Source organism: Haliotis asinina, chromosome 3 (genome assembly GCF_037392515.1).
Source record: "Haliotis asinina isolate JCU_RB_2024 chromosome 3, JCU_Hal_asi_v2, whole genome shotgun sequence".
In the NCBI taxonomy this organism is placed as follows: domain Eukaryota; kingdom Metazoa; phylum Mollusca; class Gastropoda; order Lepetellida; family Haliotidae; genus Haliotis; species Haliotis asinina.
In genome coordinates, this window is record NC_090282.1 from 72,594,593 (window position 1) to 72,620,932 (window position 26,340).

Below are 26,340 nucleotides of genomic sequence, written 5' to 3' on the forward strand. Positions count from 1 at the left end.
TGTACTATATACCGTTCTTGAGAAGATTTTTTAAAAGGAGACACCGTCAAAACACGAAAATCGACCAAAATTTCAGTTTTTTTCCAAATTTATTGCACCAACCGACTTATTTTATGTGTGAAATCAATAAAGAATGATGATGTCTACATTGAGTGAAAGTTTGGTTAATTTATCTGTACTAGTTTTGGAGATATTTGGGTTCACAGATTTTGGGTTGTCTGCCGGAAGCCGCAAGCCGTTCGTCTGAAGACCTAATGATAAACAAAATGTGACATGAAAGACAGTAGCCAGCTCACATAATATACACATGTAGCTAGTGTCAAAAGTACTGTACCCGTGTAGATCCATGGTAGAATAGGCCTTCAGCAAACCCATGCTTGCCACAAAAGGTAACTATGCTTGTCGTAAGATAAAAATAAAATGCATGTACATTTCGAACATTGTTACACACTGAACACTACTGCCATATATAGCACTATCCGTAAGACCACCAAGCAGAACATACCTTCAAGCTCAGCACATCGAATCATGTGCCCTATTGCTGCAATATCCAGCTTCAGAGACAGAAGCTAGTTTTATTTTTTGTGTCATTAATATTCTGGCTGGTTTTACTGTCCTTCAGTGACAGGATTGTAGTAATTTGCACGTGTTTATGATGAAGTTACAAACTTGTTTTAGTCACTCACCCACTCATGTTTGCTGCAGTATGCTGAAAAATACGTAAAATAAACGTAATCCTTACAATTACACTGACATTATAATTTGATAAGATGTCATCCATTGCAAATATCTTCTGTCAAATGATATACTTTATTTAAGATATGGTAATAATCTCCATTTATTTCGTAAATCTGATGAAAGTTAAATATTAAGAACCAGACGATACAAAAAAAGAAACAAAAAGCACATAGCTCATCTTTCAGCAATCAGGTTCGATCTCACGATTCCATTTTCAAAAAGCCGACAGACAGGTTTGTCGACGACGTATGAATTACGTCCCTTACGTGTCATGGCGGTAAAAGTGCCGATTTGTTTAGTTTACCAGTGTATTTGTGATGCTCACTCATGCAGTCGGGCGTTTACCTTAAATTAAGTGTGGTTAATTAAAGTCAAGTGTATCAAATCTTGAACCGAGATTAATGAAATTAAATGACAGTGTCACTAGCCCTTTAAAATCGCCGTGTGCCGAAAGGGGATTGCTGACACACACGTTTTGAAAAATGTCAAAACAGGTTACGCTCTCAAAGTTCTTTGCAACCAAGAATCCAAAATCGTCGGGAAAAAGTTTTGCAACCGACGAAGATACCCTGTCTAAACGAAATGGAAAGGTAGGTGAATGAAATTCTACCCACCTCCTTATAAGTTAGTCTAACGCACAGGAGGTTTTGCATTCAGTGAATCGAGTGATTCACATGTGGTATTTCTGTTCGGTAAACACTAACAAATTTGTAAGCTGTGTAAGGACATACACAAATGGATACTAGTCACAACACCACTCCACCCCCCTCCCACCCCCAAAATGAAAAACCAAAATTACAAACTGTCATGAATACTTCACCCTAAATATGCATTCAATAAACTACAACAGGTATGAAAAAAACAATCAATGTTTCATTTCATTGTCGGAATAATACAACGGAGAAGGAACAGAGGGGGTATAGGTATGGGTATTTCTTCACAATGGATCAGATTTCATGACTGGATATCCGCTGGTCGAAACAAAATTATCGGATTTCTGTATTCATGTCATAGGCAGATCCAGAGGTTGGGTGCAGGGCTGCACACCCCTTTTGTCCAGCAAGTTTACAGAAAGTCATAAAACTGAAGTGTGCACCCCCCTTTCTTGTAAGTGTGCACCCCTCTGGCTCATAAAGCTGTATCCGCCCTTGCATATTTAGAACAAGTTTCTCAGTTAGATACTCACTTAGAGTGCCGTACATGTTTACTTTCGTGACATTTCTGTCACATATTACTTTAAAATGTACATGAATGTCCTTTGACACAATTGTAGACAGTACAATAATACAATCCACACGTTTACACACTTTTGCAATTTTATCCTGTATCTTGCTTGTTATTTATTATTTATTGTATTCACTTATTTATGGTTGTATTACATTTAATATCAATAATCCTTATCTTTGTCCATTATTGTGATCATTATCGATCAGTTAACATTTTAATTGCCCCAGCTGCCAGGAAATGTGGTGAAATGGCTTTCACTTCATGTTCTGTTTCATGTCTGGAATTAACTCATTAAAGGGGCACTGATGCGGAGCAATTTCCATGGACAGGTGTAAACTTTTGTTATTGTTTTTCTCCCGTGAGTACCCGGATGATATCCCAGAATTCGTGACTGGTTCGTGACCTCTGCTGTGCAGTCCTTGTGCGCAATTGATAGTTTAAATGATAGACAGATCAACTAAGGTGAAGTCATTTTTACTTCATTACAAATGTATTGTGAAAACAAATGAAACACTTTGAAGGTTAATCATCTGCCAGTGATAGAAATGGTAAAAAACTATTAGGACGGAAAAATAACGAAGCCAGTGTACGTCTCTATATTTTGTCTCATAACTCTAATTAGTTTATTGTATATTTGTATGATTCTGAAAATTACTAAAAGAACACGCGGTCTGCTTATACTTATAGTACATTTCTAACATGACGGCAACATTTATACATTGTATCAGGAATACCCTACCTCTATATAGGCTCCCTGATTATATAGAATGCCAATGTGGATCCAATTTCACATACATACGCGATCTAGTGTGTGTTTTCTGTCATATAGATTCTGCTGAATGCTACAACAAATAAATTAAAACATAATGCAAATAATGAATGTAAAACAGACTAATTTTATAGCAACAATGTCAAGCTACTACCTTTTTCTGGAATGTATCCATCAATATCCACATAAGAGAAATCGTATTCCATTCATCTGCAGCTGGTAAATAATCCTGCTTTGTGTCGTGTGTCTTACAACAGTCTAATTTGCGAAAAAGTAACACATCGTTTCAAGTCTTTAACATTGGTGAAAAACTGGTAAACATCTCATTGGTCACCCAAGATAGCACACCTGGCAACTAACTGTATGATGTCTGCCATTCTAAGTAATTTAGTTAACGAATAATGAGCAATCAATCAATCAACGCAAGGGTGGTTACTTCTTTGAAGGGAGGATGTTGTTTTTACAATCGCACTTTACGACAGGGTGTAGTCAGTATGAATTAGTACATCTACACACACTGCCTTTTGACAAATCCGCTAGAAGATAAAAGTAATTAATTAATCAGTGTGTTATAGGTTAATCCTTTGATCGATGTTTGTTTTTGTAACTCAGCTAATAAATCCTCTTGCATCACGTACATGCACATATTACATAACATACAATACATTTGCCATTACAGACCTTAATGTATAATGTTGAGTATTTACACCAGACAGGAGAAATGCCAAATGGGAACCTTTGTTGAGTAACCGAAGTGATGGTACTACTAATTATACCAGTTATAAATTCATGAACTGACCATCCAAAGAATGCTGACAAATAACACGTGTAGGTTTACACCATCAAACTCGAGTTACAGCAAGGAAGATGTAATCTCTGTGTCGCATGCAGCCTGAAAACACCTATGGGCTGAACGCTGACTTGGTTGACGGGTGTCATCGGTTCCCAATTGCGCAGATCGATGCTCATGTTGTTGATCACTGGATTGTCTGGTCCAGACTCGATTATTTACAGACCACCGCCATATAGCTGTAATATTGCTGAGTGCGGCGTAAAACTAAACTCACTCACTCACTCACCTATGGGCTGAAACTGTTTTGAGGATACCAACGGAACTTCGTAACATAAGGAATACATACTATCATTTGCTGTGTACTTGGGTAAATAGGTGTAATAAGTTGGGTTTTTTTACGTAAGAAAATTTTCAGATTTCTCTACCAAAGGCAAAGTCATCGTTTTTAGTTTAAGAATTCAGATAAATCAACTGTGTGTTTTTATTATCATAAATAATAAACCAGGGTAGCTACCATAGCTACCAAAATTTACGTATGATATTTGCTATCACAGCTGAACTAACACTCAAAACTACCTAAATATAAAGCTTTGTAATCTTTCGGACTGAAACAAATGGCTTGCTACGTGCCTGTAGACATCATATTTTCACATAACATGATTGAATATCGAGGATAGAAATAGGATCAAATTGGATCAGTCACTATACCATCCAAGCATCCCGAAAAAAACTACACTGCTGGGATATTTGGTTACGATCGGACAAGGAATACCATGGATATTTTTAAATAATGGCATATGATGGGCATCCGGCCTCTTGACTGTTTAGGTGAAGAAATTCTGCTAACATGGACAGGAACCCAGTCCCTTTGTCCGTCACGGTCGAGGGAGCGGGCGCTGACCACTTTGCAGTTTGGTTTCGTAATTAGACCGTTGGCGAGAAACATTAGTCGCTGCGCATCAGTGCCCCTTTAAGTCTGAGAGCCCCTTCACTGCTCAACACTTGGAACCCCGTGCTGATTGCCTGGCTGGCTATGGCGAGACTAAATAGGGCTATTCACTCCTGGCAGGTTTCAGGGATTACAGGAAGCTGTCTCGTCATATGAGCAAGTCCTGATTGTTTAATTGTGTTGTAAAGATATATGTTGAAAGAGTGGGTGAGTGTGTTTGGTTTTACGCCGCTTTTAGCAATATTCCAGCGATATCACGGCGGGGGACACCAGAAAATGGGCCTCACACATTGCACCCACGTGGGGAATCAAACCCGTGTCTTCGGCGTGACAAGCAAATGCTTTAACCACTAGGCTACCCCACCACCCCATATGTTGAAAGAAAGCAGGTGTCAATACATATCATTTATGCACCGTTTATTGCACTTTCTCTTGTAGACCGTTGGTGGCTTGCACATATCTATTTCTTAACATACATATGTATTCTTTGTATGTAAGACATGAGACAAACTTAAACAAATTGTCCCTCTCATGTCATTGTGTGAGATTAAATTGTACAAAACATCTATGTCTGTGGCGGTAAAGAAGAATTTACGTAAATGTTTAATAATCTTCTATGAAAGAAGCATTTTCGCTGATACATTGTTACTGTATACTGAATATTTCAAGGTAAGTACTAATACACTAGTCTGTGACTTACATGGAGCAGATTCACAGTTTGTCACTTTGGTTCATCTAGATTTACTTCAGTAAAACATACATATTGTATAATACTATTCCAAATACATATATCAGACAAAGGATCATGCAATGGGGCATGATCAAAGTTCCCAAATAAAACGTTTTGTATCACAACTGTTCAATATAGTGGCTGATTTGTTATCTATGACCAATCATATCATGAGATACCTGTCGAGGAAGAAATGACAGGTGATGGGGCGTGGGCTAAATTTCTAAACAGCATGTTTGGTTACAAGACAGCCAGGATACTGATTGATTATTCGCTATATCGTTGACCAATCGATATGCTGGATTTCAGCTTTATCAACTCTAGCTATCATGAACAAGTTTGTGTATCATGAACATACATAATCGTAAGGATGCATGAAATGTACACAGAGGACTAGTAAGCACTTTGACAAGTTTATTTTTCCTTAGAGATCAATCTACACATAGTTACAAATGAACATACTAATTCAAGTACATGTATTATAGAATTCAAAAAGTGACATTATACTGATTTATTATAATGTATACTTTGCAGTTGAATCCACCCAAATATTTATGAAGATGGGCATGCCTATATTCAAATTGAATGCAAATGAAGATTAATGATGGGCGTAACCAAAAAAAACAGGTTGTCTAATGATAAAACAGCACATTAGTTTGTTTTACACTTGTTATGGGACAAAACTTTCATCAGTGGTGTAACTGAACATGCATTCTGCCAGAAGCTGTTATTTCAAGGTTGAAAGAGGTGTTCAAATATCTCATTACTGTTGTCTGAATGATTATACGCGTGTGTATCAATTCCGTAACCGATATATTATCCTGCTTCATTAATTCACATGATAATTACACTGGATCAAATAATTACAGAGATTACAATGTTTATGTAAATTTCAAATCAACATAAAACTTTCAACAGCTTGAACAAAATGCTTCAGTTACCTTTGTATGGTTTATGTGTAATAACTTATGATATTATTTGTGTCTATGTCTGAGAATGCATTTGAAACTGTGTCAAAAAATCGTGAAACGATTTCTTTTATGTAACATTATCAGCTTTAGAATTACCAAGAATCAATAACCGCAACTGAGTTAGATCTAAATAAGTAACTTGCAATTGGTTTACTTCTATTTTACTACGAACGTGGGTGTAATACAGTATTGTTGTTTTTGTCTACGATTCATTATATGAACAATTTCAACAAATATTCAAAGTATTCTACTCTGAATGCTTTGTAGTATTTGCATTTAGAAGAAGGTTTTGTAACCTTGTCACCGTTAATTCAATCAATGTGCAAAAATAGTTTCTTAGTATTCACTCCAAATGACAAGTAACAAACACTTACCTCCTGTAACAACATCTCATAATCCCCTTTCTGACAGACATGTGTTTATTTACCTGTGTAAGAATATGGCATTGCTGGCATTTGTTATCAAAACACTTTAATACTTCTTCTGATTAAACGCAAAAGGTAACCTCTTTTGTAAGAAAAGCAAATCTTTGCTCTGTACTACTAAATTGATTGAAATAATAGGTACAGTACAGTAAAACGCACATGTGAGTCTCTCACTGAATAAGAGGTGCTTTCTGCTGACGAACATGTGTGGCTCTCGCTGAATACGAGGTGCTTTTTATTCCTGCCCATACACAGCTCACTGTGAGAAGCTAATTAATTTGCTGCACATACGTGTCTCTCGGCCTTAATGAGTTAACTCATATTTGAGAAGATTCTGACATCTTGTTTATGATACTCCCACAAAGTCTAGTTTGTTTAAGAGTGAATCTGTTATAAGTGTTTCAGGAATATGTAAATTGTTGTTTTTTTCTGATATGGTTTTGATATTGCAAAGTTGCAATGTATTCAGTGATGGGAGTTTGACATCGCCATGAGGGTATAACACGCCACCTTTAGTATGGCATACTTCTCATGCCCACAGGACACAAATATCCTCTTAAACAACTTATTCTTAACCATACATAACGCACACCACTCAAGAGAGGCAAACAACCATGAACTAAGTGATGTAACTCTTAAGCGTCTCCACAGATGATAAAGGGACATAACTCTGTACGTTTTGATTAATATAATACTCTATAGTGCTAATGCACTTATGCATTTCATGGTTACAGTGTGGCAGTGTGTGGATGTGTGTTATTGCATGTCAAAGGTGTGTGTGGCAAAGGCTTTATTATTGTCACACTGCCATAATATAACTGGAATATTGCTAAAATTCAACCTCACACACAGAGGAAAATATAACCAAATCAATGTTTCAAGATTTGTACGTGCAGTTTTGCTGATGTTTGAAGTTAATCTACTAGGAAACATAGAACATGATATCTACATAGTTTGAAAACTAAACAAACCATTGAATTCCATTTCAGAATGTGAAATCATCATCGTCGTCATCGTCTAAGAGAAAACAATCTCCTAAGGAAAGTAACAACCCCCAACCACACAAAAAGACATGTCTAAGTCCTTCAAACAACTGTATAAACAACAATCAAGAAACAGTCACATCAACAGCTCGAGCCACCCCCAAGATTCCGTTAGGGAAACTTGCAGAAAATACATTGAAGAGACTTTCTGAGTTCTCAGCTGAGTGTGAACCATCCACGTCATACACAGAAATAAAGCGTAAAAGTTTTCAGAACAGTGAGTCTCATTCAGAAAGCCCACCACCAAGTACATCCAGCTTTGAGAACCCTGTGTGTTTGGACAGTAGCGATGATGAGGCCATGGAGGTAGACCAGGCTCAGGATGATGGTATGGAGTCCAAACTTTCTTCTAGATTTGCTTCTGGACGAAAGAGTTGGAAACCAAAGGTAGCTCCTGTTGTGAACAAAACAACAAAGACCAAATATACTCCTCTTGAACAGCAGTTTATGGAGATCAAGGAACAGTATCCTGATTCAGTATTGTTTGTGGAATGTGGTTATAAGTACAGATTCTTCGGAGATGATGCAGAGGTAGGTCGTTGAGTATTTTACTGTGGCATTACAGTGTCCTACTTTCTGATTGGTCCTCTAGCGGTGTTCTCATAATTCATGCATTTATCATGTTGTTGGTTTGTTTTCGTTTCTCGTAGATTGCGGCAAAGGTGTTGAAGATATTCGCTCACCCTGACCACAACTTCATGACAGCCAGTATTCCTACTCATCGCTTGTTCGTGCATGTCCGTAGACTAGTGTCTGCTGGATACAAGGTATGTACAGTCTATAGTAAATACTCACTCTCTTAATTCAAGAGTCATTCAAGTATGTAGGGTGGCACATGTAATAAAACATGTTCACTCGCTAACAAAACCCAGTAAACCTGGGTATTTTTAATTGCATCATTGTAGGGATAAACCTATGATGCATTTCTGCAGCATTTCCGTATCCAAATATGGATCACTGCTGACAGAAATTCACACATGAACATACATCGACAAAACCTGGGTGTGTTAACTGCATGATTAACACTAGAAGGTTGTATCTGGTATGTTCTGCGTATGACTGGAAGCTTTCACTGAAACTAAAAACTGGACAACTGTAAAGAACAATGAAATTATGAGATTGAGGGTGATTGAATAAGCTACCCAGAATTCCTGTATTCAGGCCAACACAAAATTTAGCCCATGGGCTAAAATATAGGATTTCTTTCAGTATTTAATCTCATGGGCTTTAATTTGGATTTAATTCATGGGTGTTTAGAGTGACGTCCCTTTCTAAATGGAATGACTTTGACACTCTAAACACTCTATCCAGGGATGAGTCATTGTCTTAGATGTCAGTCAATTCTCTCATAATAGTTTGTTTATTGCATTAAACTGTGAACTTTATCATTCATGTTCATGTTTACTCACTTAAGTAAACATTCTCATAATTTTCAATTTTGAATTTATGGACCAGTTTCTTGAATAAAGAGTTTTCAAATTTAAGCCCTAGGCTTAAATATGGTTAAATATTTCATCACTAGTATAAGAGTGACTTTCCATATGAAAACCCACACCTTAATTATGGGAGTTCCCAGTACTGAAGTCACACCATACACCTGTGTGCAGCCAGTACTTCTGGTTATCCATGCACGATACACGCTGGTTGGTTACAAAATAGTTCATTCCAGATGAGACTAGACTTTTCTCTTAGGAGTTGAAAATACAACATTTTCAGTAATTTAATCTTTTATTTAATGTGTGACCCTTCAGTGATGCTGAAGGTACAATGTAGATGTTCTCTGAGATCGCTTGCGTTATCCATATGTGAACAGATAACAGAACTGACGTGATATTAATAAATATATGTTCGAGTATCTAATTTGGGATGTGATAAATTATTGGAGTCACACCAGTGTGAGCTCTATGACACCCTTTTGGAATCAAGCGCCTACAATTAGTATTATTTCGAAATAATGTTAGAAATGCTTGAATATCAAGGGAGATAACTCATCAATATGCCACTGCAATACTTCACACATTTCTCTCTGCTAGGTTGGTGTTGTGAAGCAGACGGAGACTGCAGCACTGAAGGCTGCTGGCAGCAACAAGGGAGGACCATTTGGCCGCAAACTATCTGCCCTTTACACCAAGTCAACACTCATTGGAGAAGATATCCTTTGTTGTTTAGTTGAGATATGGGTTTGAAATGATTGTTAGTAAACCATCTTAAGAGTTTACTAACAAGGTGGTCAGAAAAGAATGCAAATCATCTGATCTTCTGATATTTGTATGGACACGAGACTGTCAAATGATTCAGCAAGCTGCTGTAGACAATTTCATTTAAACAAACAAAGTCTATTCGGCTCATGCAGTTAGTTTTATTTCTATCAGTATTACATGTAATCAGTTCATACAAACAGTGTGGTATGGACCAATTTTATTTCTTGTTTTAAGAATCCGCTGGTTGAAGAATAAGAAAAGAAAAAATTTTCCCTGCTCATGTTTTTATTTATTAGATGTAAAGTTACAAGAAAATTTATTTTAGATTTTTTTTGCCCCGCATAAACTTCAAAATTGCCCAAAGTAAACTACTTTTATTTTTAAGATGGAAAATTTCATTTGACAGGTGATTTTATTATAATTATTGTTCCCTCCTGCCTTTAGGTTTTCTGAAGCCAAAAATCTGTAAAACAAGAAATAAAATTGGTTTGACCTAAAGCAGCTCTTTTTCAGATTGTTGAAATTACAGATCATGAAATTTAAAGCTGAATTAGTTAAGTGTCATTTCAGATGTAACATAATGATGATTGTTATTAAAAGAAACTAAAACACAGTGAGTGTGATATAAGACTGTTGCTGTGTTTAAATCCTTATCTTCCCACATGTGGACCCTCTGTCAGGTGTTGGGGACACGGATGCTGCATCCCTAGAGGTCCAGCCTAACAACTACCTCATGTGTGTGTATGACTCTCCTGAAGGACTCAGCAAAGGAAACAAGCGAGAAGTTGGGATGCTGGTAATAATGGTCCTGCTCTTATAATGAGATAAGTGGGTGCCATTAGTCATTATTGCCAAGGGATAGAATAGTCTTAAAGCAACCCATGCTTTCCAGAGAATGTGACAATGCTTGTGGTAAAAGGTGACTAACAGGATTGGATAGTCAGGTCAGCTGACTTGGTTGACACATATCATCAGATCCTAGTTGGGCAGATCGATGCTGCTGATCACTGGATTGTCTGGTCCAGACTCAATTATTTAAAGACCACTGCCATAAAGCCGGAATATTGCTGTGTGCTGTGTAAAACTGAACTGATTTACTCTAATGCCAATATATCAAGGATTATAAACTAGATGTTCTAAGCATAAAAGTTATGCCCAAATCTTCACATCATTCAAAATGTGATTATTTCAATGTGATTATTTTTCTGAGAATTTAATTAACATAGGAATTTTGGAATCACTTGATGCAGATATAGAGCTGATTATTAGCCAGTAAGCAGGCCTAGATAAACCCATGTTCTTGCATGCATAGTTATGGCCATGTTCAGTAAGGCCCGCAGGCTAATTAAGCTCTGCTTTTCTTTTGTGGGTATTAATGGTAAGAGTAATTCTGCTGACATTCTTAGAAAAAGAACCCTGAACAACACCACTGCTTTTTGCAAGGAACACTAAACATTTATACAATAGGTCTGGAGAGCAGATTTACATGCAACATGATTTCATCCTAATTTGGAAACACTGACAGTGATGTGTCACAGTTTTGAACAATGTAATGATATTGTATCTTCCTGGTTCAGGCTGTGGACCCTGGTACTGGCGATGTGGTGTACGACTGTTTTGAGGATACAGACACACGAGCAGAGCTTGAGAAGAGGATAACACATATACAACCAGTAGAGATGCTTCTGCCAGACACCCTGACTGACAAGACAGAGAAACTCATCAGTGATATTGTGGCACTGAGGTAAGTCAGTCAACGTCACCTTTTCCATTCACTTCTCATAAGATTTAGCTTTGAAATGATTTACATTGTAAACCAAAAGTCACCGTGTTCTGTAATCTGATTGGTTGAAATGGTTTACATTGTACCCATACAGTGTCAGGCCTTCACCTAAATATGATTATACATGCATATTTTTTGTATGTTAATTGTTCATCTTTGTTAATGTTATTTGATTATTACATACACAGTAACTTATTTCGAAGGTTTGATCCTAAACATGTTTGAGCATTTCTGTACAGTAACATTCTACACGTCTGGCTTCAACATGGTGACTGTGTACAAAAGCAAGAGCATGGCTGCACTTGCATGATCACCTCATATTTATGCAAACAGTAGCCCAAGTGTAACATAGTATCCAGTCATTGTGCATTTTCAGATTTTGTCAACATTTTTGTTCCAAATGCATAGATTTGGTCCACTTGTTTGATCATTTGTTGGCTTGTTGTTTAACACCACTAACAGCAATATTATAACTGTATGGCAGTGGTCTGTACATAATCGAGTCTGGACCAGACAATCCAATGATCAACATCATGAGCCTCAATCTATTCAAAGGGATATGAGGATGTGTCAAATAAGTCAGCAAGTGTGACCACCTAGTCCTGTAAATCACATCATACAACAAGCATTGGTTGCTGAATGATGACTAATTCTAACCCAGATCTTCACAGCTAGTGCTCTGTGAACAACAAACAAACAATAATCAAACATTATCTCATGCTACCAGTTTACCAGTTGTCTCTTCATTGTTACAGAACCATTCTATGGCCTCAGTCCTTTAAGAAGGTGGTGGGTGAAGGGGGTATTTGTCAAGATTAGGATTTATTTGAAAAATGTAGTTTTCCAAACTGTAGCTTTTTTATTTGACTAATAGTAGAAGTTTTCATTTGTTTAATGGCAAACATTAATGAATCCATCTTCATTTCAGTTCAACTGAGGATGACCGTATACGACTGGAACGGATAGGGGATGAGAACTTTTTGTATAGCCAGGCATTTGAAACAGTTTCTGACTTCTATTCTGGTAGGTAATATTTAATATGAGTAAATTTGTTGATTTTCAGGACTTATGAACAGAAGTTTTGAATAGTGGGTGCATGTCTGTCAACATTTTGTAACTCCTCTCCTTAAAGAAAGTGTAGCTGTTCAACGAATCTTCTTCAAGCATGCATCTGTTCTCAATAAAGATGTTTGTCCCTATTCAGGAAACAGCCTCCAGTCTGTGGTCAACCTACCCAAGCCTGTCATTTGCTGCCTCTCAGCTATTATTGTCTACCTCAAAGATTTCCACTTACAGAATGCTCTACAACTGACAGGGTATAGCATTTCCTGTCTCTTCATCTCTGTGTTATGTGTCTGTGGCACTGAACACAAAAATAGTTCTTATGAAACCTCATTAATATCTCCAGCAGTTAAATGATTTTGTCTGGCAAAACCTTTAGAAATAGGTCAGTAGGAAAGAGCTTTGTCCGAAATTGCTCAGTGGCTCTTATGGAATTGGGAATTACCCAGTGAATGTTGTTCCAGTGCAGTAGCTTCGGTTATGACCTTCAATTGTTGACTTATATGTCACAGGGCTAATACGAAGATTTTAATGCTTCGTCACACTCTATTTCGCTGTATTCCGGTGTAAAGCTATCTTCCCCCTAGAAAATAAGAACTATGTCTGAAATCCAGTTTTTAAAAGAAAAAATGTTTCCCAATTTTACTGCCAGGGGCTATTAGTGTGGAATCCCTAGTCTTTATATTGACTTAAAGGTGTGATTCTCTTATGGACACTAACTTTGGTATTAAGGGTCACAAATGTAAAATGAACCTGATTTTTTGTAACAAACAATAAAGAAGTTGTTATCCATAAACGTTTCATGTCTTCATGTTATTCCAAGTTCAAAATTTCCTATCAGAGATGATTCAGTAAGTTTCTGTGTCGAATGAAAATCGTGTGTCTCAAGAAATTGGGATTTAATATGGATGTCTGTATCAGTATTTCATGTTGATATGTTTGAGTAGCAGGTGGGTAATAAGGGACATGTTTCTATGCTCTGTTTCAGTAATTTCACTGAGTTTTCCCTCAAGTCCAAGTTCTTGCAGCTTGGTGGCAGCACTGTGCGTAATTTGGAATTGTTTCAAAACCTGACTGATGGCCGACAGAGAGCCACGTTGTTCTGGGTCATCAACCACACTGTGACCAAGTTTGGCTGCCGGCTTCTCAGATCATGGCTTGCTAATCCACTGATGGATGTAAGGTAACAATGGTTGCCATCAGCCCCTGCAGTGTGTATACCAAATGATGTAGATTACTGTTATGACTGGTAAAATCTCAAGGGTGTTTCAGCAAGGGGTCAAAAGATCTGCCGAGGGAGTTGACTGTATCATAATGACATTAATCACTTATGCTGTTATACTGCTTTGTGCTCAGCATTTTAATGCAAGGACTGACTGACTTAGGGTTGGTGTAATGTTTAATGTAGCGTACACATAGGATGCACATGGTTATGTAAATATGAAATTCGTTGTAACATTAGGTCACTTTATACCTCCCAAAACAATATGTGACAAAACAGAATATGTAAAATATTTGACACAGTGGCTAATGTGTTTGCTTTCCACACCAAGGAGCTGAGTTCCTTTAACCACATGACTGCGATGTGTGAAGTCCTGGGATCCCCCACCATGATATTGCTGGAATATTGCTATAAGTGTCATTAAACTAAACTCACTCACTGTGTTTTCTCCAGCCTGGTGCTGTCAACAATATCTGTTTTATTTTATTGTCACTGCGCAAGAAGTGGGCTGAACATTTCTCTTTACACCAAGCAGTGAGTAGTTGTCCATATAATTATGCTTTATCTTATTCCTCTCTAGTGTTATCAGAGAGAGGCAGGAAGCAGTGGAGGAGCTGGGCAGTGGGACTTTGTCTGCCATCGTGAAGCTGAGAGACATCCTGACCAAACTGCCGGACCTGGAGAAGGGGCTCTGCTCCATCTACTACAAGAAGGTGATACAGCAACATGACTGAACTGCTTGTGTACTAGATGAAGCTGATCCAGTACAGGATCCATTATTTTGAAAAAGGAGTGATTTCATTACCAAAAACTCCAAACACAAAGTGCATAGTAAGCCGATGTGTAAGACATGTGGAAAATAGGCTGTTGACATGAGATATTTTAAATATTTAGCACTATTCCAGCTATATGATTGCAGTGTGTAAATATTTGCGACTAAACAAGACAATCCAGTGATCTACACACTTAAGGTACAATTACATGCATCAACCAAGTCAGCAAGCCTGACCACCCACTCCTATTAGTCGCTGCTTGTAGCAAGCATGGTTTGCTTTAAATTCGTTCTAACCCTGAACTTCACAGATGGAGTGTGGAGACATGGGGTTTGTTCTAACCCAGAACTTCACAGATGGAGTGTGAAGACTGGATGAGAATTTCCATTTGGGACTGAAAGACCAGATTATCACTGACATTGCAGCAAATAGGGACATGTATGTTTACATAAGAAGTAGTCACATTTCCTTCTTGGAGCTAACCTGTTTTGACCTGAGTGACAATCGGCCTGTTCCAGTGCTCCACAGGTGAATTTTACCTGGTATGCAAGGCTCTGGAGAAGATGTTCAAGGAGATGAAGAGTCTGTCTAGTTCAGTAGGAGACCAGGTCAAGTCCACTTTGATACGAACAATACTGACTGAAGTACCAGGCCTGCTTGGGGAGGTCAAGAGCTTTTCTGGGCTTATCAATGAGAAAGCTGCAAGGTATGAGTAGATAAAAGACATTAACTATATATCTTATAATGCACACCTTTTACCTGAATGTCACAGCTCTGTAGCAGGAGGTACGTGCTATGTATAACAGTGTCCTGTGACCGGTGATAGTAATGTATGTAGTGAGGTGAGCAAGCACTGTGCATGGATATTAGCGCAATGACTATTACTTTTTGCACAGGCAATAGTGTTTTCCCCAAACACTACCAAAATAGCAAGTTTGTGGTGAAGTTATTTTCATTCTAACACTATTTTGAAATCAAAAGTGTTCAAAGTATTGCCATCATTTATTCAATTTGCTGTTGTTGAATGTTTTAGAGAGAATGACAAACCCAACCTGTTCAGTGATGAAAGTAGGTTTCCCAAGATAGTCAGCAGAAAGAAGGAGCTGACCAATGTGCAGGTGGAGCTGAAGGACCACCTCCGTGACGTCCGCCGCATCGTTGGACAGCCTGCCCTCAACTACGTCACGGTGTTGCAGACAGAGGTCAGAAAAGCTGATGCTCATTCTCTGCATGTTTTACTTATTTCTAAAATCTGTAGCACATTTTTCGTGGATTACCAGTCACACAAATGTAGTTCATCGTGACTTCCAGTTATTGGTATGGAAAATATTATTTCAACAGTTCATTCTGATATTTGGATGCATACAGTCCTCATCTGATCTAATTTATGATCAGGATGTGGTTTGTGGTTATTTGAGTCTTGTTAGCAGTGAAGCTGTTTGGGTCTAGATGTTTGTAGTGAATGTCCTGTTGGTCAAGATGTTTTCAGTGAATGTCAAAGGATTAAATCAAATTGCTAGGATGATACCCCATTGCTGTCTGCTCTGTTAAGGAAAACTTTTGCATGAAATGAAGATCTAAGTATGTGTTTGGTTGACTGGAGGTTGAGTCATTACCCTTTGTTGTAGTTTCTGGTTGAAGTGCGGAACACCCAGCTGAAACTGGTGCCCTCTGACTGGACCAAGATCAGCAGGTTAGTGATGTTGTAACCTATGATGAAGTGGCCTCCACAGGGGAGGAGGGTGGGGAAAGAGGTAGGGGGTAATGATGATCTTTATGGAGGAGCATGTACAATGTAAATAACCCCCTAAACACTGCTGTTGTTACAGGTGATTGGCTTCCTCCCTCTGCAATCAGTCTTCATTCTACCGTTTATTTTCTTGACAGTTACATAGACAGGTTCTTTCATACAAATGCTTAATCAGTGATTTACAATGTGATTAGGTTGTCTGGCAAAACATCTACTTGCAAAGTTTGAGATCGATTGGATCATTGGATGAAGAGTTATTTATGGAAAAAAAAACCCGGGTCCACATGCATTTCATGCCAAACTATAGTACATGTGTAAAAATCTAGGACAACCCCACTCCCAAACCTGCCCAGAGCAAAATGGACGACAACCTCTAACCCACTCCCCAAACCTTGGAAATCATTACCACCACCTCCCCCTCTTCTCCCCCAACCCCCTAGCCATAAATCATAAACAATCCCTTACAAACTCTTGACACTCGTTATTACTGCAGTCTGAAAAAGTAGGAAGAATGATTTGGGATGATATTTGTGATCTAACCTTCAGGTCTTGAATTTCCACTTGCACAGGATAAAGTAAAATGTTGAAGGTTTGTACATGTGTACAATGAAAACTATATTTGGCTGTAAAGATATCTTACTCACAGAGTTTTGACTTGTTCATGTCCCTAGCACAAAGGCAGTGAGCAGGTTTCACACCCCCGTCATTGTGGAGAAGTACAAGCTGTTGAACCAGCTGCGAGAACAGTTGGTGCTGGATGCAACAGACGCATGGAGGGACTTCCTACAGTATGTGCTGTAACAGTTGAGAAGATGAATGATAATGACTTTGGAAAAATCATTATGGTATTCTGAAACAAATTCTTCCAATACAATTGAAATATATGGGGTCATGATAGGTGAGCTGTCTAAGGCGCCAGGCTAGTAATCCAGTGACCTCAGAGGTGCTGAAATCGAGCCCACCTGTGACAGGGTGCAAAACTTTGGAGTCCACTTTGTGTGCAGACTCCTTCAGTGTTGTCACAACCCCTTGTGTACAGTACACAACCCTGTGCACCTAAAAAGAACCCATGAATCCATTGGTAGATGACCAGATGGTGGCCACATGAACACGTGCATACACCTAGTTGCGGGTACAGCAACATGCTGTAAACTTAGACAAAGTACTGTGACTGTGTCCCAGTCCACCAGCTGTGAGTGGGTACCGTGTACGAATGCCAGTAGGCTGCAAGAGTTGCATGATTCCAAGGGAGTTGAGAATCTGTTTGCTCACTGCCACTCTATCTCTGAGATCAAATTTAACATATGTCTGTTTTCAAGTTGAACATTCCTGTTCAAAAATATTCTAGACTCCTATCGGTGTTTTATGATGAATGTGACACTACATTTTTGTTGTTGTAGAAACCTTTGCATCATTATCATGCAATTGAAAGAAAGATACAAGCCACAATTAATTTGATGATGATGATGATGATGATGATGATGATGATGATGATGATAATGATGGTGGTGGTGGTGGTGATGATGATGATGATGGTGGTGGTGGTGATGGTGGTGGTGGCGGCGGCGGCGATGATGATGATGATGATGTGGTGGTGGTGGTGATGATGATGATGATGATGATGGTGGTGGTGGTGGTGGCGGCGGCGGCGATGGTGGTGGTGGTGGTGGCGGCGGCGGCGACGAGGATGATGATGGTGGTGGTGGTGGTGGTGGTGGTGATGATGATGATGATGATGATGATGATGATGATGATGATGATGGTGGTGGTGGCGGTGGCGGCGGCGGCGATGATGGTGGTGGTGGTGGTGGTGGTGGTGGTGGTGATGATGATGATGATGATGATGATTATGATGGTGGTGGTGGTGGTGGTGATGATGATGATGATGATGATGATGATGATACTTGAGTGACTGTTTTGCAGGGAGTTCTCAGAACACTACCTACAGTTCAAGAGGGGAATACAGCACCTGGCAACTCTGGACTGTCTCCTGTCTCTGTCTACTGTAGCTCTGCAGAATGGATACTGCAGGTTGTTTTTTGCTGTGTCTTACATATAAAGATCAAAGGTCTTGTAGAACAATAAAATCCCCAAGTGTATACATTCTCATCATATTCACCAATTGTGTTAATGTTAGAATTTCAAAGATGAATAAATAAGTAAATAAATATACTTTCATTTCCTAATTTCATTCCTGATTGTTGAATGTAGTCTAACAGGTGATACAATGCACTGAATGAAACGCTAGATCCACACAAACAAGGTTTTGTTCAAGGTAAGAGGGGCATTCTCATTGTACATGCTTCTGCATTAAAATCATCATGATTCTTAAGTGTTCTTGTTCCAGGCCTGAAGTGGTCGATGATGTTGTATGTGTGGAGATTGACCAGGGCCGACACCCTGTCATAGACCTTCTCAAGGCTGACCATGAACAATTTGTGCCCAATGATACACACTTACAGGTAGGGCTGTCAGTGTGTGAAGAACACATAGACTGTTTATGTCACCATCTTGTAATGTAGGGGTATATAGTGATCGCCTCGTCTATCTGTCTGTCCGTCCCTAATCATTTTGTTTACGGAGCATAACTCAGTATTTTTAGACTAAAATTGGTAGATGTAACAAACTGAACCTAAGGTTGTGCCTTCTGCTATTTACAGATTCTTTGCATTTTCGTTTTTCTTTGTTTCCATGGAAACGTTTTGGTCTAAGTCTAATGGGAGGGGGGAGCATAACTCAAAAACCATTCACTATGTCTGAACCTAAAGTGGTGCCTTTTGCTATTAACAGATTTTTGTGATTTAATATTTTCTCGGTTTCCATTGAAACGTTTCGGACTTAGTCTCAAAAATATGTATTTTGTTTGCAGTGCACGACTCGAAAACTTCTTAACATCAGCCAGAATAACTTGGTAGATATGTGTGGCAGACCCCAAAGTGGTGCCTTTTGCTATTTACAGATTTTGGTGACATGTCATTTTCTGGGTTTCCATGGAAACAGTTTGGACTTAGTTTCAAAGGGGATGGATAGGCTTCATTTCCTGAGCAGAACCGAAAACTTCTCAGTATCTTTCAACAAAACTTGGCAGATATGTGTGACAGACCCCAGCATGATGCTTTTTGCTATTTTCAGATTTTTGTCATTTTTATTTTTCCAGTTTCCTTGGAAACAATTCAGACTTAACACAACTTGAAAACCAGTTGATATCTTTCAGCAGAACTTTGCAATTATATGAGGCAGATCTTGAAGTGGTGCTTTACAGATATTTGGCATTTATATTTGTCATGATTTCCATGAAAACAATTTGAATTTAGTCTCAAAATACATCAAGTAACTGTCAGATGATGTTTTCTTTCAAATATGGGGGTGGAGGGGATATGTCATCTTCTGATGACTGGAGACTGCCAGTGGGTGTTTAATATTTTCCTCATACTTCTGCACCTTGTTAGTCCAGGTTGGTTTTCTTCCTCAGATTACAATAAACACCTCGGCTCACGTCAAAAACTCGTAAAAAAACCCGACTATTTAGATTCCATGGAAAACAAAAACATACTGTTGCTGTTGTATTTCTTGTGCTCGAATTTTGTTGAAAACTTCAAAATGACATGTCTAGAGAAAGTCAGAGCCCCATGCACCAGGTAAACACTGTCTGTGTCTATGTTAAAGTTCTTGAGTTACAGCCACTCTATGATAGCTCTGTGATAGGGACATCGATGATACTAAGTGTGCTGCCAGGAAGCCTGAGCATGTACTCCAACTTACGAGTGAGTGAGTGAGTATGGTTTCATGCCACTTTTAGCAGTATTCCAGCAATATCACGGCAGGGACACCAGAAATGGGCTTCACACATTCTATCCATGAGGGGAATCAATCCCATATCTTCGGTGTGACGAGCAAATGCTTTAACCGGTAGGTTACCGCCCCTCCAAATTTTGTCGGTAGAGTTTCCATAAAATAGCTTCACATTGGCAAGAGAGATCCTTGTAATGTGAACATCTCGTTAAATCTGTTGATCACAGGCAAGTGCTGAGCGAGTGATGATTATCACAGGACCCAACATGGGAGGCAAGAGTTCCTACATCCGACAAGTGGCACTGATTTCCATCATGGCTCAGATTGGGTCGTTTGTTCCAGCCGACAGAGTCAAACTGGGTGTGCTGGATGCTATATATACAAGGTAGGCCTGCAGGGATTTCATATAGCCAGCCAAGAAACTAGTGCATCATCAGACATGATCTAGATTTGAGAGTTGCAAGGATTGTTGAGGCATTATCAGATCATGTTCAACAGAGGTATTTAAGCTGGTTGGTTTTCTGTTAACGCCACAATCAGCTCTATTCCAGCTGTATGGTGTCAGTCTGTAATTAATGGACAATCCAGTGATCAAACTTATGATACACAGTTACATTCACAGGCTGCCAATGATGTGTGTGGAGATTGGGTGTGGCCAACTCATGATAGCCTTTCTCAAGACTGATCTACACAGCTGGGATACAATGATATCTATCTTACCTCACACATAAATGTCGTTTTCTGACTGGCTAAGCGCATTTCTGTTATTTTCAGTGTACCCCTCTTACAAGCGAGGTATATTGCAATGTACCCTGCTGCCAATGACAGCTCATTCAGTTCTTTGTGGTAGTACTTCCTGGGTCCTAGTCAAAAGGGCTGCATGACTATAGGGCCGCAAAACAGAAAAGTCAAAGGACCGCAAGAAAGTCAAAAGGGCCGCAAACCTCTAGTCAATGGGGCCGCATCAAAAAGTCAAAAGGGACACATATAAATAAAATAATAATAACATCTTTTTTCAAAATTGTTGTAGCAAAAGATTTCTACATCTGCTCAATGTATATTTTGTGCATACTAGTCTTATTCTTAATAGATATTTTTTTCAATATTAGAAATAAAATAATGACAAACAATAGATTATGTAATGAATATATATTTCTTTTCAGTATCAAAACACTTCCCATGTATGATTATGATAAATATAATATCTTTAAGAGTGGTACCAAAATGTTCCAGTAAGAAACTAAAATATTGCACAAAAACTCATGTACCCGTACTCAATATATTCGTTTTATGCCATTGTTGTGTTTTGACTATAGGTGAGTTGTCACTAATCCCTTGGATGGCTTGTTTATTCATCTGTACGATGTACATTTTGTTCATACTAGTCCTGTTTTCAATATTAGTAAGAAAATTGTGACAAACATTAGATCTATGTAATGGTTATACAAAGTCACTTTCACACTCAGCTGGTCCTGTCTGTCTTGAACACAAGCACAGCAGTTCCATTGGGCTGATGTCTCCATTCTTAAAGAGCCTCCAGGCAGCAAAAACAGCAAAAAAAGATGTTATTATTGTTATTTTACTTATATGTGGCCCTTTTTACCAGGAGTCTGAGGCCCTTTTGACTTTTTGATGCAGTTTTTTTTACTTTTCTGTTTTGCTGCCCTTTTGTCATGCGGCCCTTTTGACTTGTTACCATACTTCCTTATCTTGAATAACATTCAATCATGCATGATGCACAGAAATTACCAATGTTTTGCGAATGCAAATGGATGAAAGAGAGATAACTCTAAATTTGTTATCTTTGTTTCGTCGGCAAAATCAATGGATGGCTACAAAAGATTTCCCTTGCATTCCAATAAATAAATTTTGACAAAACATTCAAATGTAGTCCCTATGAATGTTAAGAAAGGGAAATACCCTGCAATGATTTTACTAAGACAAGACCTGTGGTAAAAACAGCAAGATACAAGATTTGAATTGTTCGATTCACACAGGTTGGCTAAAGGTTATGCTCCGATACCCATGCTTCAAACAGTCCAGAATTAAGATTGAGGTGTTCGGACAGATAAATACGTTGTTCAATGGTCCATCGGGGCCCATGAGTTGATGTACTCTCGATGTTTGTCTATGTTCCCTTTGGGAACATAAACATTGAGGGTACATCAACCCATGTCCCCTTTGTGACAAGTGAACAAGTATAAGGCAAGAGGAGGTTGCTATATAAAGAATTCTCCTTAGACTTGCTTTGCAGCAATGTCATAACATTGTCAGGGCATTGTACAAGATCTAACGTCAAAACGATATCACATGATCTCACACAAGCAAGATCTCCTGTGGATGTTTTGGATGATAAATTGTGACGTAAGAAAGAGATACGGAAAAACATCACCAAACATAATAGTGTCTGAGACAAAATGTGAGATAAGCTTGGGTGCAGTTAGTTGATCTGTCTTATTCTTGCAGTGGAATAATATCACTGGAATAACAACTCACTTGATGTATTTTATACATAAATTTCATGTATATATCATCATATGCAGTAAGGGTGAAGGTTAGTGTTTTGATGCTTGCTTGCATCATTCCAAAGAATGATAAAAGTTTGTACTTGTTATTAGCCATAAACATACTCAGTATTACAGAATAAACAAAGGGCATATGGGCACAGCATGAGTATGATATGTTTGTGTGGTCTTTTCATGATAAACTGTTGGGTGGTATCTGTTCAGGCAATATTAAATTGTCATCAGTCCAGACTTGTACCAGCACACCCATGAACACATACTCTTGTGATAATTCACACACAATTTCTCCACACCTTTCAAACAAATGACAAGACTTTTCTCGTACACTGTAGAATGGGTGCAGCTGATGAGATCTTCAAGGGGCGCAGCACCTTCATGGTGGAACTGGAGGAAGCGTCTGACATCATGGCTCACGCCACGGAGAGGTCTCTTGTCATCATGGACGAACTTGGCAGAGGGACGTCCACCCATGATGGAGTGGCTATTGCCTATGCCACCCTCAACTTCTTTATCAAAGAGGTAGGTGTGTCACAGTTGTCATAGATATTTGTATTTGTAAATGTTACAAAAATGCCGGGAATGGTGACATATGTAATAATGTTTAAACATAATACTTGTCAGAGTATGTTTTAGCAAAATTATAAATTCATTGGTGGCAACAATGGAAGGTAAAACCATTTCCGATATTCCCTGCAATATGCTTGAAAATTGCTAAAAGTCTTCACTCACTCACTTGAAAGAAAGTGTTCAATTTATGAAACAACATATGAGAAATTAACTGACTTGGTTCTCTCAGTCCCAGGGGATAGATCACAAGAGGTCCGTAGCGGGTTGTAGGAGGGAAATAAATGAATCGCTGGATGGTGACATGTCATACACTTATTCATGGGGCGATGTGTCAGCACAGCCTCTGCTTTGTCATGTTCAAAGTCTGTATATATACATGATGTACCTGCACTATCGCAGACATTCTAGACTAAAGCAACAATCACTTATTCAATGCTCTTATGTTGACTTTAGGTGAAGAACTTGACTCTTTTCGTAACCCACTACCCAATGTTGTCGGAGTTTGAGAGCATGTATCCTGACATCGTTGGCAACTACCACATGTCCTTCCTGCTCCATGAAGATGATGGTGGGTACAGTGGTATGCAAGTATGGATGGGGTGGTCGGTTGGTTGGGGTGGTGGGGTATTCTCATGGCTAAGGCTTTCACTCGTCACATTGAAGTCCCGGTTTGACTTCCCACATGGGCACAATGTGTGAAACTCATTTCTGGTGTCCCCTGTCATGATATTGCTGGAATATTGCTGAAATTGGCGGAAAACTGTTCTCAGTCAGTCATTAGTTGGTTGGTTGGTGAACACCACACTCATCAATATTCCAGCTGTTTGGCAGTGGCCAGTAAATAATTGTGTTAGGACCAGATAATCCAGTGGTCAACATCAATGTACGCAACTGCAATACGATGGCATGTCAACCGAGTCAGCAAACCTGACCACCCAGTCACATTTGTCTCCTCCTACAAGAAGCATGGGTAACTGCAGACCAGTTCCAACAGGGTTCTTCTTGGGTACATTTGGTGTGGGTACCATGATACCCCATTTGGGGGACATGAAGACAAACTTTGCATGTTCACAAAGTTGACAGGGGCTGAATGTGTATCATCCTTCCACAACAGGTGGGACAGTGTTAATACAACTGTATACCTTAGACAGGACTCATTTGGTAAAAAATAATCATGATGATCTACCTTTAATGGGAACTTTGCGTAATTTCTAAATTGTATCATTCATGTAGTCCTCCATGTGATTATTTCCTATAGATGAAGATGACAGTAATGTGATCACGTTCCTCTACCAACTGGTGCGTGGGGTTGCTGCCAAGAGCTATGGACTGAACGTGGCCAGGCTAGCAGACGTAGCAACAGAAATCATCAAACTGGCCACTGAGAAGTCATCAGAGTTTGAACAGAATGTCCTTCACAAAAGGTTAGACCAGTTTACAGAATCATCACTTTCAGGAGGACACTTCCTCAGAGATTCTTGAGAATCAATATGATATGAACATTATGTCTTCTCACAGATCACGTGATGACCGATACATGTTCAGTGTTATTGCTATTTTCATGGAATGTGTAACAGAAGTAATTATTTTGTCAAATGTGTCCTGATTGATCGTATAAAGTTTAACATGATGTTTTTCAGAAAAACAATGCAGCTGTTGCGCTCCTGCTTTGGAAACGAACCTGACATACTGCAAGCCGTGAAAAACCCTTGCAACACAGATGTTTGACGTCAGATCGATTTATCAAATCCACAAGCAAAATTCACATTCATACTCTAAAACCTGCATATGGAATATGTTCAAGCATACAGCAGGCATTGACAGTTGCAAGTGCCTTTACCAGTCCTGAGTAGCAGCAAGGCCATGATATTGCCCTTCCTTGTCCTTTTCAGTACGTCCTCAGTCACCCGGTGTATTTTCATCATCCTGATATGATAAATACCCTGGCCCATTTGCTGCCACAGCTTTGATTCCTGTGAATTTACAAAAGTCATCAGCCCATACTTGTCGTAAAAGGTGGCTATCAGGATCAGGTGATCAGGCTTCTTGACGTTAAACAGCTAAACAAAAGAACAAAATGATCCCAACTTGAAAGACACACTGCTAAAGCAAAGCCATTCAACCAACTAACTCAGAGGGAGAAATTAGAGGTAAAGGTGTCACTCCTTCATCTGTGGCAGGGAATGGGCTTAGGGTAGATATGTGAACAGCATTGTAATAATATACCTTTGATAGTCGAGGATGAGTACAGGATGTCTGCATGTCATTCCCTCCAACCACCTGATCACAGAACAGTGGAGTGAAATAAAGTAATGTACAGAATATATTTTGGATAACTATTATCTTGTTCTTCCTTGCCTTTTAGGGTTGAATTGCTTCCATGGCATAGTGGCTAGAGTGTGTGACCATAACAGAGTAGGTTTGACCCCATGGCCATGTCAGACCTGAAGGTGATGCTTGTTGTTACCCTGCCTGGTGCCTTAGAGAATTAAACAAAGACTCCTTGTCACAGAGTCATAATTTTTTAAGCATCCTTGTTAAACTACAACATAGTATTTCTGTGGGCCTTCACCAGAAAAACAGCTGAAGTCTGTGCTGGTACAAACAGCAACACATGCGAATGTAGGTCACTTGAAATAATCTCGAACACTGTGTTGAACCCCACGTCACATTTTTATACGGTTGATATGTGAAAACTTCCTCACCGTCAAGGTACAGTGACATCACTGAGATTCCAACAGACAACAAGCAGTTACTTGCAAGTGTCTTGAACCCAGGTCACTGTTTACAGTAATATTGTGGATCCATGTGAATACTTTTCTGGTCTGCCCAGAACTGTTTTGACTTTTGCCCACGGAGGCTATTGAGTTAAAGGAAGGAAAGCTGGATTTCCCACAGGCTCCAAATCTCCCACGTCAATGGAACTCCTATAATTAATGCAATATAAAACAAGAATGCCAACTCCACTGATAGGCAGAGATCAATCTGTGAACCATCCTTCAATCTCTGCCACAGCTCAT

General features: G+C 39.0%; 1 protein-coding gene across 1 annotated transcript; it reads left to right on the top strand.

Annotated features, from left to right (window-relative positions):
- The first annotated feature begins 985 nt into the window (after positions 1-985).
- On the top strand, positions 986-25,646 carry LOC137278427 (DNA mismatch repair protein Msh3-like). The gene is made up of 21 exons (XM_067810749.1): positions 986-1,328; positions 7,592-8,176; positions 8,296-8,412; positions 9,679-9,796; positions 10,509-10,642; positions 11,424-11,590; positions 12,558-12,652; positions 12,834-12,945; positions 13,680-13,874; positions 14,494-14,626; positions 15,205-15,392; positions 15,720-15,888; positions 16,315-16,379; positions 17,108-17,224; positions 18,360-18,467; positions 18,784-18,898; positions 20,456-20,613; positions 23,086-23,272; positions 23,774-23,888; positions 24,579-24,744; positions 24,961-25,646. Exons 1-21 carry the CDS (start codon positions 1,221-1,223, stop codon positions 25,046-25,048), a joined length of 3,240 nt encoding a protein of 1,079 aa, XP_067666850.1. The 5' UTR covers positions 986-1,220; the 3' UTR covers positions 25,049-25,646.
- Positions 25,647-26,340: the final 694 nt, after the last annotated feature.